Source organism: Mustela putorius, unplaced genomic scaffold (assembly GCF_011764305.1).
Source record: "Mustela putorius furo isolate JIRA1106 unplaced genomic scaffold, ASM1176430v1.1 tig00000166_pilon_pilon_pilon, whole genome shotgun sequence".
Lineage (NCBI taxonomy): Eukaryota > Metazoa > Chordata > Mammalia > Carnivora > Mustelidae > Mustela > Mustela putorius.
The window spans coordinates 5,414,604-5,432,668 of NW_025421301.1; the positions used below are offsets into that span (position 1 = coordinate 5,414,604).

Below are 18,065 nucleotides of genomic sequence, written 5' to 3' on the forward strand. Positions count from 1 at the left end.
CAGATACCCAAACATTCAGGTTTATCTGGAGTTCTTTGAAACTCAAAATCCACTTGGGGGGAAAAAAAAGATCTCCTTTTGGCCCATCACCAACTGATGAGGTTCATAATTTCCAACCTAATGCTGGTGAAGAGAGACAACTCTGACGCCCCCCCACCCCACCACCGCCCACACTAAACCCTCTGAGTTCAAGAAGGCAGATGTTATTTTCTTCTGCAAAGTGTGTATTTTTGAATCCATTTGCTTTGTCTTAACTGTTAAGACTATCTGCAATCTTACCGCCTGCTGTTAAACTTGAAATCCTAAGAAGCCATCTGTCAGGGCTCATGGTTTCATTTTCCCTTGGGTGACGCACGATTTTCCCTGTTGTCTGCTTCACCACAGTGGATGCATTTGCGACACCATCTCCTGCAACCACTGCCTCTCCAGCAAAGGTGGATTCTTCAGGTGTGATAGACCTTTTTGGGGGTGCGTATCTCTCTTCCTTCAACAAGAAAAGAGTCTTTATTTTCTTACCCCTCAGAAGAGTCTTTACATCTTTTCTCTCGTTATATTCCATCATTTTTTCTTTGACTCCAAAGTTATTTCCATCTCTTCACTGTAAACTTAAGTTTCTAAGATCTTTTCCATTTCTTTGCCATCATCCTCTTCATCCTCATCCGTTCGTCATAATTTTCAATGCATGCCTGACAGAACCAGATCATTTTTCATTTGAAGTCTTTGTGTTTTTAACTTTCTCTTCATTTTTATGTAGAATCAACTGTTTGGAATTTCCTTCTACTGTTGTTCCTTGGCTGATCTGTTGGCTACATCAACATTTCTGTGTTCTTAATTGCAATATACCCATTAACTCAATGATTTAGAATTGAAAACAAATAAGCCAGTCAAAACTGAGAACATAAACCATATAGCCCTTCGTTAATCTGTAGGGTTTATTGAGCTTAATGTTTTAAAATCCTTCCAAAGAACCAGAAGATGTTTCACTGCTTTAAATATATCTTCCCCTTACTCTACATGTTAACTGAAGGCAGGGAAATTTACTGAATTAACTCTTGTACTACTCATGAAGGTGATGCCTTTTAAGTCATTTATTAGCAGTAAATTTATAAAGAAAAGCACAGGTTTGAAGTGATTTCTTCATGAATGTCCATAGATGTGTATGCCATGGGCTAAAAAACCATTCTCAGCAAGCTGAACCACACTGAGTACCTTACCTAGTATACATGGAAGCATCACGGTTTGTGCCATGATGGGTATGTGATGGGGACGATGGTGTCACAGTCTCTGACATTCAGGAGGTCAAAACCTGGGGCAAATAAATACTGAACTCTGATAAATGGGTACAAGTGTGATTGCTGCTGCTTGAGTTCAGTCTGTTAATTTTTTTTTCTAAGTTTAATAGAGTTCTAAATGGGAAAATTCCATTGTATTGCTTTTGGGCAAAATTTTTTAAACCTTGGTCCTATTTGAAGAGATCACAAGATTTACACCAAAACTTTTATTCTTGAAAAAAACAATTGTCTGACTCTTAAAAAGGGGTGTTAATCTGCAATATTCCAGAACTCTTTTTTGAGAGAATAAACTGGTCAGAGTGTAATTCAGCTCACTCAGTCATTTCATATATCCACAGGTGATAAGCTCAGCCATACAGTGTCATGTTTATGCATTTCTTGGCAAAACACTTAATTTACTTACTGTACTTACTGTTCACACTCTTTTACTTTTGTGCTGCACATGGATAATGGGTAGATGCATTTGGAAGTAGTGCTTCTGAACCCCAACCTGCACCTCAGGCTGCTTCTAGTTCATCAGCGTCGGCAGACCTACTAGCTGGTAATTAATTAAATTAAAATAAAATGCTATTTTGTGGAAGTTTGGATATATCTTTGTAAGTAACAGATATTTAAATTTCAAGGTGCATGTTTTCTTTCCCTTTTGAGACATAAAATTGAAAAACAAGACACTGTCTAATAGAAGGTTATCTCCCAGGATTTTATGAAATGAGTATAAAATCATAGTTGTATTCAGGTCACCCCTGTGGCTCCTTGGATGCTCCCAAATTGCCTTACTTTCAGCAAGTACCTTTCTTTTTGTTCACTAAGAAAGTAATATGCTTATGTAGCACATTTTATCTTGTATTGCCTGTGCCCATTTTTAAAGGAGTTTTTGTGGAAAGATACCATTATGTTTGACAACTGATTCTGTAACACAAATCACTCTAGGAGAAACTGTCAGATTTCTACCAGGGTTGAAGCGGCTGCTACCTATGCCACTTTTTTTTTTTTAACTAGTTGGGTTGTTGTTGTTGTTGCTGTTAATTTTTAATCTGAAAACCTCTGGTGAGATCCCAGTTCACCAGGCCATAGTGTGGAGTAGACTGGTACAAGATGCCTATGAGTATCGCTTATTGACAGGATGGGATAGATAAAATGAAAAGTAACATTTCAAAGATGCAAAGATCGTAAAAGTCAACTATCAGTCTTCCTTGGAGGCCAGGCAAAGTGTGCTTAGTGATAGCCAGATCAAGAAATTACTGTTTTTACAGGCAAAGCATTTGCCATTTGCAAGACCACAGTAGTGACTTTCAGGCTGAGGTTATTGATCAAACTCAAAAGACACTGCTGGCTTTCCTCACTCTGACTTGGCTTAGAAGTGGCCATAGCAGGAAGTGCAGCAGTAGCATCAGTGAGGCCTCTCATACTCAGGCAGCTTCCAGTGTCCCTCCCTAGTCACCACAAGGGATGTATTTTGGTCGTAAGGTTGGCAGGGGATTGATGAGAGTGTGGGTCACATGGGCACGAGGAAGTTGCCATGTTCAGAGTCTCTCAGTTTAAAATCCCTGCTGGTCACGTTACCCATGAAAGAGTTAATGACCTGGTGTTATTTTTTCATGTAATAAACAGTCCTGGCCAGGTATAGCAGGCACAGAACATTCATTCTTGTTCTAATTAGTAGTGAGCAGTGACCTCACAAGAGGACTCCCGTCACCTTTCAGTATTGTAGGAAGTTTGGTATGAGGTCCAGTCTTCTTTCAAAAGCCCGGCAAGGGTAAGCACAGCCCAGCTGCTACCCTTCCTTTCCAGCATCATTCAGACTGGCTATTCCACCGTCTTTCTCCGGGGCAGTAGCGGTTCGTTTGTCTGTCCTCGCTCCAGACTACCCTGGTTAAATATGACACTGCTGGTTGCTGAATCCACTTCATACCAGTGACTGCCAGCTGGTATTTTCCTGAATGGTGAAGAACCAGGGTTCTGCTGGACCTTGAAGCCTAACACAAAACACAGTTGGTTATTTGGGGAAAAAAAATACTAGCTTGCCTGATTTTTCTTCTGGCCTGGGTATTCATCGTAGCTTCAAACTGGCCACAGAAACCTTCAAGCTCTTACAAAACCAAGAACCTGAGTTCAGGTTTTCAAGGTTCAGCAGTAGATTTTTAACAGGCCACAGAAATAGCATGGTTTTAAATCACTATTTGGGGGAAATGACCTAATCAATTTCAAATTGAGATTATTGATTATAAACCTTTGGCTTTGCAATTATAACTAAGGTTGAGATAGCATATGAAATCAAGTGTTCTGGCTTTTTGCAGAGTTCTGAGAAGTCTTTCTTTCTCTCTGGGTTACAGTGGCCCCAAAGAGGGGTTGTAAGCCTATCACACAGCAGCCTGGCGGGAGCCTGGTCCACCACGTTAAGCATTTCCAGGGCTGCAAAGCCACATTGTCCTCATGCCATTTCACCTCCCTGTGCTTCCAGGGCTGAAACCTGAGATCTCGTGTTTCCAAAAGAGCAAAGAACACTGGAAGTAGGTGCAGAGAGGCTGGTCAAAGCGTATGGGAAAAGACACTGTTCCCTTTCAGTTCAAAGTCAGAAGTCAGTGGCAGAGCCAGGAGATTTGCTCCTAGGGGTGAGATAGGGTCTAAAAGGCATCTGGAACAAACAGGAAGAGTTTCGTCACCTACTGCCACGTTCATCACCGGGAACCCAAGCCCAGCAAATCAGCTTTGTGTCCAGGAAAGCCCAAAAGGGAACTACACAGAAAGTACAGGTTAGAACAATTCACCGAAAGCAAGCTTACATTGCTCAATTGCGTCATCTGTTCTAAAATCTTGGTAAAATGGGAGAGAAAAGGAGGAAATTAGTGATGGAAGTGACAGTGTCTTTCCGTACGTTTTATTGACTTTACGCGTCCCATTTTTTCTACCACAACATCTTGTGACGTTTTTAATGATGGGAAACTATTAGTGCACATTTTCTTCTTTCTCTGTTTTTTTTATTTAACTTTTAGTGTAAGTAGATGTGAATGGGTTTTAATGTCCAGCTTTACAAACAGTTCTTTTTTTTCCGTAAGATTTTATTTATTTATTTATTTTTAAGATTTTATTTATTTATTTGAGAGAGGGCGAGAGCACGAATGGGGTGAAGGACAGAGGGAGAAGCAGACTCCCTGCTGAGCAGGCAGCCCAGATGCAGATGCGGGGCTTGATCCTGGAACTCCTGGATTCTGACCTGAGCCAAAGGCAGATGTTTAACCAACAGAGCCATCCAGGCACCCCACTTTACAAACAATTCTTATAATTTAATTTGTACATATCTGAGTCTGATTTACTTGGCAGGAGGCCAACTGTTCTTTTAGATTATATCCTGATATAAGAGATTTTGAATTCTAATTTCTCTAGGTCTTAATTATTTGGCCTAGTTTTTCATACTTCTGTTTTGCTTCTAGAAAAATATTTCTCGTACTTGTTTAGGAGAAAACAGCAATAACCCATGTTCTCATTGAAAAATATCATGTAATATCAATATAATTTTAAATATGAGCTAGAAGCAAATTTCCTAGCAAAAAAGAAAAAAAAAAATCTCCTAATGTACACAGTATAAAATCCCAGTCACGCTTAAATATATTTAATCTAGCTGACAGTGGCTATTTCAGAGTTTTCAGATTGCCCAGATGTTTCTGTTCAGTGAATATCAGTGGTAGAACAAATACTTGGGGCACTGTGCTATGGTAATCTGCAATGAAGCTTAACATGTGGTATACTTGGGGCGCCTGGGTGGCTCAGTGGGTTAAGCCTCTGCCTTCAGCTCAGGTCATGATCTCAGGGTCCTGGGATCCAGTCCCGCATTGGGCCCTCTGCTCGGCAGGGAGCCTGCTTCCCTCTCTCTCTCTGCCTGCCTCTCTGTCTACTTGTGATCTTGCTCTCTGTCAAATAAATAAATAAAAATCTTTTTTAAAAAATGTAGTATACTTGTGTGGGTGTCTATGGGGAGAGACCAGTTAAGTCCACAAGCTTTTGAAATAAAGAGGAAGTTTGTTTGTTTTGTTTTGTTTTTTTAAGATAAATGAACCCAATCAGAGACAACAAGGAAGTCCACAAATATCAGATTCCAAGTAGGAATTTGAACCAATAAAGAGAGAGAGAGAGATGTATTCTGTGAGTCTTTAGACTCTTCTATTATTGGCTTTTAGTAATAAGACTATTTTGTGAGAATAAAAAGATAAAATACACATATACAATAATGGGATAATGCTGAACAGGGGCTCTTGCTCCTCAAAAATTTTTGAGGGAGGGGCACCTGGGTGGCTCAGTGGGTTAAAACCTCTGCCTTCAGCTTGGATCATGATCCCAGAGTCCTGGGATCCAGCCTGCATCCGACTCTCTGCTCAGCAGGGGGCCAGCATCCCCCCCCCCACCCCACCCCCAAACCGCCTGCTTCTCTGCCTACTTGTGATCTCTGTCTGTCAAATAAATAAATAAAATCTTTAAAAAAATTTTTTTGAGGGAATAAACTTACATATATGTAACAAGGGAAATGCATAAATATGTATATAATCAAATATTCAAAATGATTTTTAGAGATTTTAAAGCAAAAATAAAGAATCATTTCAAAATTGTGGAAGAAAGATTTGTCAAAAATTGTTATATAATTTAAAATAAGAAAACGGACTAAATGGATAGTCTTTTACATTGGGCCTATCTCTCATAAAAATGGTTATTCTTCTTTATTCAAATTTACTTGTAGCACTGTCAAATAATACCAATTCGAGAACTGAACTGTTCATGAAATATCATCTTAGTCATCTTCTGCCCCTGGAGTAAAAGTGTCAGATTCTGTTCGGTGTACCCAGCATGGTGGAACCAGAGAATATTCTAGAAAAGACAACTTTTTGTGCCAGTGAGAACAGACTCAAGGAATAATTCTCTCCAAATCATTTGTGATTATTGGTAGGATACAGATATTATCTATACCTCAAGTGAAGTCTGACTGGAAACTTGAAAGTTTAGTTTATATCAAATAAAAGTATTGTTTTATACAGTGCAGAATAAAGCTCTCAAATGCCCCTGCTAAAAATGTAGATGTCTAAAATACATAGCTTAGTGGATGACAGATGTAAAAATGGATTATTAAGGGAGATTAGGTGTATTATGCCTAACTTCTCAGGTTGACATCAAGCAAGAAAACCATGTTTTTCAATAATAGACACAATTCTGGGGTGACTGCACCATAGATTTGTACTAGTATAGGAATGTGCCACATCCTATCTTTAATTCTAAAGACAGGGAATAATGGGAATGATATAGGCCAGTCTCATGAGACCCTTTGTAGTTTGGCATTCTCTGTTAACCAAATGACACACACAGATGACTTTTTAGCAGAGCCACAGAGGTCTTTGAGCTGATTTAAAATATAAATATGTTTAGTGTGGAATTAGTAACTAGTAATATCCACTGAATGGGAAGATCTACAGAGAACAATTCTTTCATGCTGTGGTTGGGGTGGGGGAAGCTGGACAAAAGGGTATTAGTCCTGGAGATAATAACTACCTCAGATTGATCTTAGTAAATGGAATGTGTTAACAGCTGACTACATTACAGAGTAATTGAGGTGACATTACCTTTAACATAATGGAGCAAACCTGAGTGTGGCGGTAGTATGTGTGGGAGTGTGTTTATCTACCAGTAGTTTTAAAATTTCACTCTCCTGACCCAAGTGGTATGTTTTATCAACTGTGACTGTCAGTTTTGATATGTCAGTTAATAGAACTTCCTTAAGTGTGCAAGCTCTTTCCTTTAGGAAGGTAGATTCATAAGACAAAGACAGTGTATCTATAGAAGTCTGACCACTTGAAGAGAGACAATGATTCAGTTATAGTGGAAGACAGACCAAATATGCCTGTAGGATATCTGGGAGCCTACTGATTGTTACCTTAATTCCATAGAACATCTCTCTTAATATAATTTAGAACCATAGAGGAAGAAAGAGTACTGGTTTGGGTTTTCTTTTTACTTACCTCTATTCCAGGACTCTAAAACTTTTCATTTGACACGGGGAATTCCTCTTACTAATGTCTATAATTTTCCTATTTAACCATTCAGAGTATAGCAATAGATGTTTTTCTTTAAGTTAATCAGTTGGTTATTTTATATCTCTTTATAGCTTTTTAATTAGTCTAGATTTGTGAGGGCACCTACCTCATAAGAACTGAGTATATTGGGAAAAGAAATCTTTCTAGACCTATATCAAGTTTATAAGCCTACAAGAGAGTACAACTCTGGAGTTATTCCCAGCTGTGGAAAAGAGGCCATGTAGTATTGCAGTGAAAAACCCAAACTCTGGAAGATTCCTGTGTGGAATTCTGGCTCTCATTTGTCCTCATTTGACCTTGGGCCAATTACTTAACTTCTTTGGCCTCAGTGTTTTCATATGTGACACTTCACAGAGTTGTGAGGATTAGATGAGCTAATGTATGTTTTAGTTTGAACAATGTAAACCTGCTGTTTTTGTAGGACCAAAATGGTCAAATATTAGCAATCCATATGGTTCATAAGGCTCAACCTAAAAAAATGCTTAGAATAGTGACCCTGGTGGTATGAAGTGAGCTTCATGCCAGTGTTGGCTTTACCATTCCCTTTCTTGGAGAAGTCACTGATTTTTTTTTTTTCATTATTCACCTGTGGATGTGATCTACTTATGAAACTCAGCAGTACTAAGCTGATGAACCTTGTGTGAATGCCTATTTTTTCTCTTTCTACCACTGAATCTTGGGTGGATATGTTACCTCCCCATTGTATCCCTTCTTCCAGTCATGGAAAGACAGGATTGAATCAGATGATGAAAAGGCTTTCTTCAACACTCATATGCTGTGATTCTAGAATAATTTGTCCCTTCTTGGTCAAGTTTTCGAAACTAAGAGCCAAGAACACTTGTCCCCACATTCACCTATAACAAAGAGAACCACACCATAGAAAATTGCTTAAATTAACCATAGCCATATTCCAGCTTGAGATGTGGGATGTTTCTAAGAAGTCAACATCAACACAACCATCATTCTCCCTAAAACCAAATGATCCCAACCACAAAAATACTTCCTTCTAGCCCATTTTTGCTTCATAGTGTTAGTTCTTAAAAATCTGGAGAATGTCTTTTCTTCATTTAGAAAAGTTACATAATGCCTATGTCACTAAAATACTAAAATCACTTCAGGGTAGCCAATGGGACCTTTAAAGGCCATCTTCTGTTAGGTAGCAATTTTTCCAAACTGCATTTTTTTCATACATATACAAGAAAAGCCTGAACTTGTGTCATTATCAGGGTCTGGGAGCAACATGACTTGAACATTATTTCCAGCTGCAGAAAACAGTCACCGGAGAATTTCAGTGAAGTCATTTTCAAACTTATAAACTAGTTCAATAGAATGAAAGTTTAAGGATTTTTTAAAGTATTCTTCATGTTTTTGCAAGCAGTTTGTGAAAGAGAAGATGTGGCTAGATTGGAAGGAATATTTATAACCCAATAAATATAGAAAAGACTTCTAGAAGTAATACATTCTTTGGTAATAGACTGTCTTCCAGTGTCTTACTAAGAAATCGCTGCCCTCACTGGTTGTGTGTTTATACAGAAGCAGTGCAGAGTGAGATTTGCTTCTGCTTCTCTCTGTTGTTTGAGAGACATTATTTGCTTCCAGCCTTCAAAAGGTCAATAATTTTAAGTTTGGTTACTTTACAGTGGCATCTGATTTCTCCTCAGCTTTTATACTCCGAAGTATCAATATTCGGTAAACATTAATTCAGTGTTTTAGGGATTGTGCTGAATACTAGTGAAAAACAGGAGAAGACAGCTCCTGACAACTAAAAAGCCATCCCCAGAGCAGAGGCTTCGGGTGGGAACGGGATGAAGATGTGTATCAGATGCATAAGAGTTAACTCAAACATATTTGGGGTGTGAGGGTGGGCGGAGCTGTGGCAGCCAGCAAGGCACTAGAGCTTCAGTCCAGAGTGAGCCTCTGACTCCCAGTGTTGGTGTCATCCTGGTTTGCAGGGAGGGGAACAGAGACAGAAGAGCTTGATTGCTATGCAAAGGAATCTGCATGATCTGAATCTGAGAGTTACAAAGAGCCAGTGAAGGACTTCAGGGAAGTAACTTTGTCAACGTTTTCTACTCAGAAAGATCACTCTAGCTGCACGGCAGAGACTAGATTGGAGGAGGTCCACACGGAAAGCAGAAAGCTTCTCTGGGTGGCTGTTTATAAATCCTGAGAGCTGATCTGGGGAAGCCCACACGGAGCAGTAGCAGCAATGGGACTAGAACATGTATGAAGGTTATTAAGGAGGATTTGGCAGAAGAGTGCATGCCTATTTTTCTGATTCATGTTTTATTATCATACTGAGCCAGTGTGTACAACTAAGCATTTTCTATCTACCCAGTATTGTGATCTGAAGAAACAAAGTTGTAATATAATGAAATTATCTCAATTTTAACCCTAGTGAGAACTTCTTAGCTTTATGTAGCTCCATTGTAGTAATAGACTTGGTTGCCACAGGTTTTCTTAACAAGGGTATATATTCTTAAGTGCTTCCTTCTAATTAACTTTGATCTCATTGATACATGGCAAAACTGACCATTCCCGGAGGGGAGGTGGGGGGGGGATGAGGCTGTGACATAGGGGATGGGGATTGAAAAGTACACTTAGCATGAGAGCTGCAGAATGTATCGAAGTGTTGGTTCACTGTACTGTACTCCCGAAACACTAGTGTAACACTGAATGTTATCCTTCAATTTAGAAAATCAATGAAAATCTTTTAAAAGTACATGACAGATGCCAAGACACATAAAAAACTTTTAAAAACACTACCCAGTTTTACTGACTTCTCATCTCTCTACATGCATTCAGTCCCTTTTCAGTGTCCTATAATTCATCCTGACTTTTTCTGGCCTTTTCCCACCTTTAGTTGTTTCTGCTTATATTTTTCTGGAACTGTTTTTTTTTCCCCCCCCAGGATTTGGGGGTTCTTTTATGGCTCCTTCTCCATCACCAGTGACTCCAGCTCAGAATAACCTGCTACAGCCCAACTTTGAGGCAGCTTTTGGAACAACGCCTTCAACTTCTAGCAGCAGCTCCTTTGACCCATCAGGTGAGGTGGTGATTTTCAAATGTTCTTTTCATGTGTTTCGATTGTACACTAGCCCCCTGAGGTTAGTGTGATACCAGGAAGCTTACAAGCAGATACTGAGTGGTGACCTGGTTTTAAAACTTAAATAAGTCTCTTGTGCTGTATTTTAAGTAAATATTTTCAGTACATTTTGGAAGATTTAAGGATAACCTGTAATCCTTTTCTGTGTTTCTTTTTTAAATTTTAGCAGAAATCTACCACCACACACACCATCTGTTTGCATGAGCTTACATGCCCGTGGTTTAGAGATGGTTAAGGGAAAACAAACACTTTATGCAGTATCTGAATGTGTGAACACTCCCACTGCTGTTGCTTACACCCTCTGAAGCTTGCATGGCCCTCGGTTTTATGAAGTTGGGACACAAATAGTATTCTTTGCCTGCCTTTAATCTTTCATCCTGCTGTCATTTTGTTTGTATTCTCTTCCATTCTACTCTTCCCATGCTGGGTCCTTACTACAAATTTTCAATTGGTGAGTTTTTGGCAATTAAATGTGTTTCAGAAAACAGCCTAAATATATCCCCTGCCTGACAATTTGGTTGCTTCTGTTGCCAGTGCCTAGTTGAATGCTGTCCTTTTCCAATTTAGAATGACTGTACAGTAGTATTGATAGTAAATATTCATAGCCTTTTAATGAAAATTAACCACAAAAATTTTGACAAGGATAAGATACTAGCAACAATTTATACAAATCCTCTGCATCTGTATTTTGAACGTTGTTTCTGTATTCTAGGAACTAAACAAGTTGGTAATTTGTTATATAGTGATTCCTTAGTTAAAGTAGTTTTCCCTTTAAACATTCCTTTAAAGTTAGAATCAAAATTGCCTGCTTATAATGAGGGAAGTTGTCAAAATGTTTACTTCTAAAATATGGTCAACTGTTTGTCAGATACTTATTACTATGTCCTGCCCATTAGATCAGGTTTTATTCCAACACTGACTTCACAGGAAACCAGGAGATCCACTGCCTGTATAGAGCAGCGTTATAATAAAGGCATATATATTATCTAATTTAATCTTCACAATAAAACTATGTGGTAGTAGTACCCTCCCTGTTTATAGATGAGAAAACTAAAGCTTTGATGTTAACTTTCTCAAAGTCACACAGCTAATGAAGCATGCAACTAAATTTGAACCTAATTCTGACACCAAAATCTGTGCTCTTTCTTTACATTACACAGATATTTTTTTTCCATCTTTGTTTATGTTTACTAGATTCTGTACTTTATGAGTAGACATATGTAGAAATGTTCTTCTTGGTGTTATAGTCATAAAAAGTGTCAATTACGTGCCTTCTTTTGTAAGATTGTATATTTACTTATTTTATAGTTTTTCAGAAAATAATTTCCATTTAATTTTGCATATAGCCTTTTTTTTTCCCCCAATCATTCTGAACATGGTCTATTTGATTTCCAGTGTTTGATGGTCTAGGTGATCTACTGATGCCAACCATGGCACCAACTGGGCAGCCTGCACCCATTTCAATGGTACCCCCCAGTCCAGCTATGGCAGCAAGCAAAGCCCTTGGGAGTGACCTTGACTCATCTCTTGCCAGCTTAGTAGGCAGTGAGTAATACAGTTTTTTTGTTTGTTTCTTACTACATCCTGTGCAGTTTTTTTCCTCTATCTCTTTATATGTATTATTTTTCTGGATTCACGTATGGGTGAGAATATCAAGGAGTGGACAGAAATTCTTAGTGCTTTACCCAGTACAGAAATCAGTTCCTTTGCCATTGTCTCACAAGCAGTACCCATGCCATTTTTAATCTAAATTACTAAAGGTTTAATTAGCATATGCAAGTGTGAAACCAAGAACATTAAGTATTAAGTAAGCATTTAATTTTTTAGTTCACTTGGATAGAAGAGCATAGAGTAACTTAAATATTGACAATTGAGCATCCATATGATTTTAAGTTATTCACTGAACAAATATTTGTTGAGTACCAAGCACTCTTCCAGGCTCTAAAGATAAATCAGCAAACAAAACAGGTATGATTTCTGTTCTTAGGGTACTCAGCAGGGAGAGAGACAAACAATATTTTCAAATAAACAAATTCTATAGTATGTTAAGTCATAAGTGCTATGGAGAAGAAACAGAGCAGGCAAGGAGGAACTGGGAATGCTGCAGAATGGGAATTAGAGTAGGTCTCACTGAGAAGGTACAATCTGAGCTAAGATTTGAAAGGAGAAGAATGAGCCACAGGGATATCTGAAGGAGAATATTTGCAGACAAAGGAGATAGCCAGTGCAAAGGCACTGGGGCAGAAAACTGCCTGGCATAGTCAAGGAACAACAAGACCCGAGGCTGGACATGAGCAAGTGAAGGAGAGAATCCTAGGAGATGAGGGCAGCTGGTATAAAGCTGTCCTATTCTTTTTACTCTGAATTTGATTTTTCATTAAGGTGAATGGGTTCACCACTGCAGATACCTTTCATTTTTCTCACGGATTTAGAAGGTCCTTGATACAGACTTTTTTTTTCCCCTATGAATTATCCAATGGACATATTTTTCCCATTCATTGTCCCTGGCCTGGGCATCCATGAAAATGCTTTGATGACACCCATAGAGAGGTTATTTGAGTATTCCTACTCTAAAATTTCATCTTGCTGAAGGCTAGTTGGCTAGTGGTAACTGCTTTTGCTGGCACTCCAATGTATCATCCATATTCTCCTTTAGAAATAAAGGATTTAAACCTCTAGCTGCTGAGAGTGCATTTTTTATTGCAAAGCATAGCAAGAGAGAATATTTTTGAGTAATCAAATTGCTATGTATCCTGATTATAGTATTGATTACATGAATTCATTTATTATCAAAATTTATAGGAATGTAACAACACTCCCCCCCAAAAAAAACCCACTGATTTTCTCTACAGATAATTTTTTTTTTAAATTAAAATATCTTCCAGGGCATCTGGGTAGCTCAGTCAGTTAAGTGTCCAACTCTTGATTTCAGGTCAGGTCATGATCTTAGGGTTGTGGGATCAAGCCTCACGTCACTCAGGATTCTCTCTTTCCCTCTCCTGCCCCTCATGCTCTCTCTCTCTGAAATAATAATAATAAAATAATAATTAAGTTTTCTTTCAAAACTGAAAAAAATTATCTCCATACTCCCTACCAACATTCTAGTTTGTTTTTTTATAGAAATTGACAAGCTGAACCTAAAATTCATATGGAAATACAAGGAAGTCAGAATAGCCAAAAACTCTAAATAAAAAGCATAACCTTGGAAGACTCACGCTTACTGATTTCAAAACTTACTACAAAGCTGTAGTCATTAAGCACTACTGCTGCACAGGATAGGGCATATACCTCAATGGAATAGAATGACAGTCTAGAAATAAACTTAAGTATCTGTGCTCAATTGACTGTCAGTGAAGGTGCCAAGACAGTTCCATACGAAAAGTTTTCTTTTCAACTAATGGTGCTGGGCCAGCTGGATACCCACATGCAAAAGGATAGAGTTAGATACCTTGCCTTCTCCAAAATAATTAAGTAATTCACAGTGGATGAGAACTAAATGTAGGAGCCAAAACTATTAAACTCTAAGAAGAAAATGTATTAGTAAATAAATCTTCATGACCTTGGATTGGGTAATGTTCTTAGATATGACACCAAAAGCACAAGCCATGATAGATAAAAATAGATAAATAGAACCACATTAAAATTAAAAACTTTTGTGCTACAAATGACACTATCCAGAAAGTGAAAAATAACCTACAGAATGGGAGAAGGTATTTGTAGAACATATATCTGATAAGGAACTTATACCCAGAATAAATAAAGAACTCTTACAACTCAATCATGAAAAAACAAATAACCCAAATTTAAAATGGTCGCATGATTTAAATGGGCATTTCTGCAAAGAATATAGACATGTGGCCAATATGCACATGAAAAGATGCTCCACACCAGTCTTCTGGGAAATGCATATCCAAACCATGTGAGATGCCACTTCTCACCCAGGAGGATGGCTATAATTAGAAAAGACAATAACCAATGTTGATGAGAATGTCTCTAACACCGCGGATGGCGGATGAAAATGTGACTGTGGAAAGCAGTTTGGCAGTTTCTCCAAATGTGAAGTAGACTTACCCGTAGGCAGAGAGTGCACCACGGGACTAGCCTAGAACGCTTTTCCCCCATGCCTCTGCTCAGCTTCATGCAAATCTCAACCTTCTCCATGAGGCCTTCCCTGAGCACCTGTTTAATGCTGCCTATCCCTCACCATCCTACGACCAGATCCCGGGCACCCTGGTCTTCCTTTGCTTTTTCCCATGGGCTTTCCTAACACCTTTTAGGGTCCTATATAATTTATTATTTTATTGTTTTAAAATAAACTATTAGAATAGAAATTTCTATTAGAATACAAATTTCTCCAGAGCCGGGATCTTTGTTTTCTTCACTAATATATCCCAAGTGCTTAGAACAGTGCCTGACATCTGTAGAGACTCAAATCAATATTTGCTGAAGTAGTAAAGGAATTGAGATTAGAGTAGCATGGATAAGCCAGTTGTGTCAGGAGTCCCCAAGACCACCTTCACTCAGAGCACATGGGTGTCCTCCCAGCTAAGACCTACTAGAGCAGCATGGTGAGCATATGCAGCTGGGTCATCAGAGAAAAAGACAAAGCCAAGCTCAGAAGAATCCACATGCTGACTTCCTTATGCTCTCCCCTTCCCATGAGGGGAAAAGCATAAGAAAATGCGGCAACACACATGATGTTTCTGCCCACGGAAGCCCTATAGAGACCACACCCAGGGGTTTTACTGGATGCTAATCAGGTACTCCACCTGACATGGCCACAAATTTCAGTCTTGTAGAAGGAAAGCAGGTGTACAACACAAACCACATGGTTTGTACAAGCAGTTTAGACACTGTAAAGCCACCCGTATCATTAGGAAGTGTTCTCTTGAAATAGAGAACAGTTTACTGAGCTGGGTCCCAGAGGCCAGGCACACAGGCCTTTCTAAGAGAACAGTCTTGAGCCTGCTCTGTTTCCTCTTTCCTGGACACCAGTTGACATTAAAATGTGATCCTTAAGTATAACGTGAAGTAAAAGAAAATGTTAGATTTCTGAACATGTTTCCTAACATAGTTTCTCCTTTGTAAAATTGAATACAGTCATTCTTAGGCAAAATATGGACTTTTTCTAGACCTCTGAATCTTTGATCTTTTAAATGTCATATCATTTAAGCTGAGTATAGAGGTTTAAATTCTGTTTTCTTTTATCCTTTTATAGATCTTGGAATTTCTGGTACCACATCCAAAAAGTAAGTGTTTTTGAAATTACCTGGTTTTCTTGTGACCGTGTATTTATATTTATTTAAGACTGTTAACCTCATTGAAGCAATAACTCACTCTCAGGCTAGGTAATTTCAAAATTGGTTTTTATTATATTCTGGATTTTTGTTTTTGTTGTTATTCTGCTGGAACCTCCAAACTGTTGGCTCTACAATGAAAAGAGACAACAATCTATTTCAGTCTCCAAGATTGCCACTAAATTATAGCTAGAAATACTTGGGAATATGGTTTGAGTGCTTTAATAGCTTTAAATTCTAGAATCATTACACTATTCCTAGCTAACACTAGTTTTAAAAGTTCTCTCATGGAGGATCAATTTTAAGGAGGATAATAAGAATGATAAACAATGTGTCCTTTCTTTAGATGCGTTTTTCAACGTTTCTAAAATTGGGATTAGGTGTATCTTACAGTTCACTATAAGGCAGGTTATAGTCGTGATGTAGTTGTGTGAAACCTTCCAATGAGCCCTCTCAGATCTAGAAGTGCCATCATGTATGAAACAAAATACAGGTATTTGACAGGGTCTAGATAACAGTTTTTACAAATATACTTATTTGGAATTTTTTATAACCAGTGAGGAATTCAGTTGAATTTTGTGACACATTATTCTATTGGAAGTGATAGGAAATTCCTGTTACCATTGAGATCCAAACTCTAAATGATTTTTTTTAATCAAATGCTTTTATGCTTTCTTAGATATATGATAAGACTCCTTTATAGTTTTTAACCTGTTCTCTCAACAACTCAAATGAACTGCTTCTAACTCCAAATTAATCTAATGAGCCATACACACTCTTTTCTGATTAGTGTGTTTTAATACTTCTGTGTGTTTTTGCATGCTTGATTTTAGGGGAGATCTTCAGTGGAATGCAGGAGAGAAAAAGTTGACTGGTGGAGCCAACTGGCAGCCGAAGGTCGCCCCCGCAACTTGGTCAGCAGGCGTCCCACCAAGTGCACCTTTGGTACGTAGCCACAAGAGGCCGGGGTGGTGCTGATAGTTTGCCACTTTTCTAGTGTGTAGGACCAAGTGCACTTTGTTTAATTTTGCTACTGATACTGTATTTTTTTTTAAGATTTTATTTATTTGTCAGAGAGAGAGAAGGAAGGAGAGCGAGCATAGGCAGACAGAATGGCAGGCAGAGGCAGAAGGAGAAGCAGGCTCCCTGCCGAGCAAGGAGCCTCATGTGGGACTCGATCCCAGGACGCTGGGATCACGACCTAAGCCGAAGGCAGCTGAGCCACCCAGGCGTCCCTGATACTGTATTTTTTCACCCATGTAGAAGGAACCTAATCCGAGGCAATATTTACCAAAATGCAACTTGCATTGACTTTCTGTTTAATAACGATTGTAACCTATTTTTTATTTTCATTATTTCAAAATAGTATTTATGCTTCTTTAGATATTAGTTCTATATTTGCACAGTTATGGAAACAACTTTACAAAAGCCTTAAACATAATTGATTATTATCTATATTTTTATCTCATTTCTTGCCTAAGTTACCTGATTGTCTTAATAAGTAAAATTTTTTTTTCTTAACCAGAAATATAAGGCAGTTTTCTATTGTGTAACTAGACTTTCATTTTAAAACTCTGTTATAAATTCCGCTCACCATTTTTTTACATTGAAACTACCAACACCATCTTTCCTATAGAATTTAAATAGATTTCATTTTTGTGTACTGAATCTCAATACCATCATTCAGTCTGTGAAAGAGCATATTACTGGAAATAAAGACTAATTATTTTGTGAGATTTGCAACCACAAAAAGGACATTTCCAGGGTAGGAAAACTTACTGTTTTTCTGTATATGCTCCATTTTTAGCAAAAACAATGCTAGTCACTGTTCAGGCTTATTCGTAATTTCACCCTGGCTTACTCCCTGAACCTGTCTAACTCACAGTCTTCTCTAAGGCTTTCTGGATGCCATCTCTCCTTATTGCCAGAATTAGTTCCTAGCCATCACCCACCAACCCCAGCCAAACAAACATGCATGGAAGTGAATTAATATAAATTAGAATATAAACACTTTAGACGCCATTAAAAATAATCATACTCAGGTGCCTGGGTGGCTCAGTGGGTTAAAGCCTCTGCCTTTGGCTCAGGTCATGGTCCCAGGGTCCTGGGATCGAGGCCCCATCTGGCTCTCTGCTCGGCAGGGAGCCTGCTTCCCTTCCTCTCTCTCTGCCTGCCTCTGTGCCTACTTGTGATCTCTGTCAAATAAATAAATAAATAATCTTAACAAAATAATAATAATCATACTCCATAAATGTAAATACTTGAATTTTAGGATTTAAAACATTTTCTTTTAAAT

General features: G+C 38.4%; 1 protein-coding gene across 15 annotated transcripts in view; it reads left to right on the forward strand.

The window, feature by feature from the left end:
• Window positions 1-18,065, forward strand: part of SNAP91 (synaptosome associated protein 91) — a 152,486-nt gene that overhangs the window by 106,592 nt on the left and 27,829 nt on the right. For 9 of the 15 annotated variants that reach the window (XM_045075874.1, XM_045075872.1, XM_013046380.2 and 6 more), the window contains 6 exons: window positions 385-468; window positions 1,750-1,833; window positions 10,278-10,412; window positions 11,868-12,017; window positions 15,691-15,721; window positions 16,603-16,714. In XM_045075874.1, the coding sequence (XP_044931809.1) occupies window positions 385-468; window positions 1,750-1,833; window positions 10,278-10,412; window positions 11,868-12,017; window positions 15,691-15,721; window positions 16,603-16,714 (596 nt within the window). The remainder of the gene's footprint in view (window positions 1-384; window positions 469-1,749; window positions 1,834-10,277; window positions 10,413-11,867; window positions 12,018-15,690; window positions 15,722-16,602; window positions 16,715-18,065) is intronic. The other 6 variants (XM_013046384.2, XM_045075876.1, XM_045075877.1 and 3 more) reach the window with 3 other exon arrangements.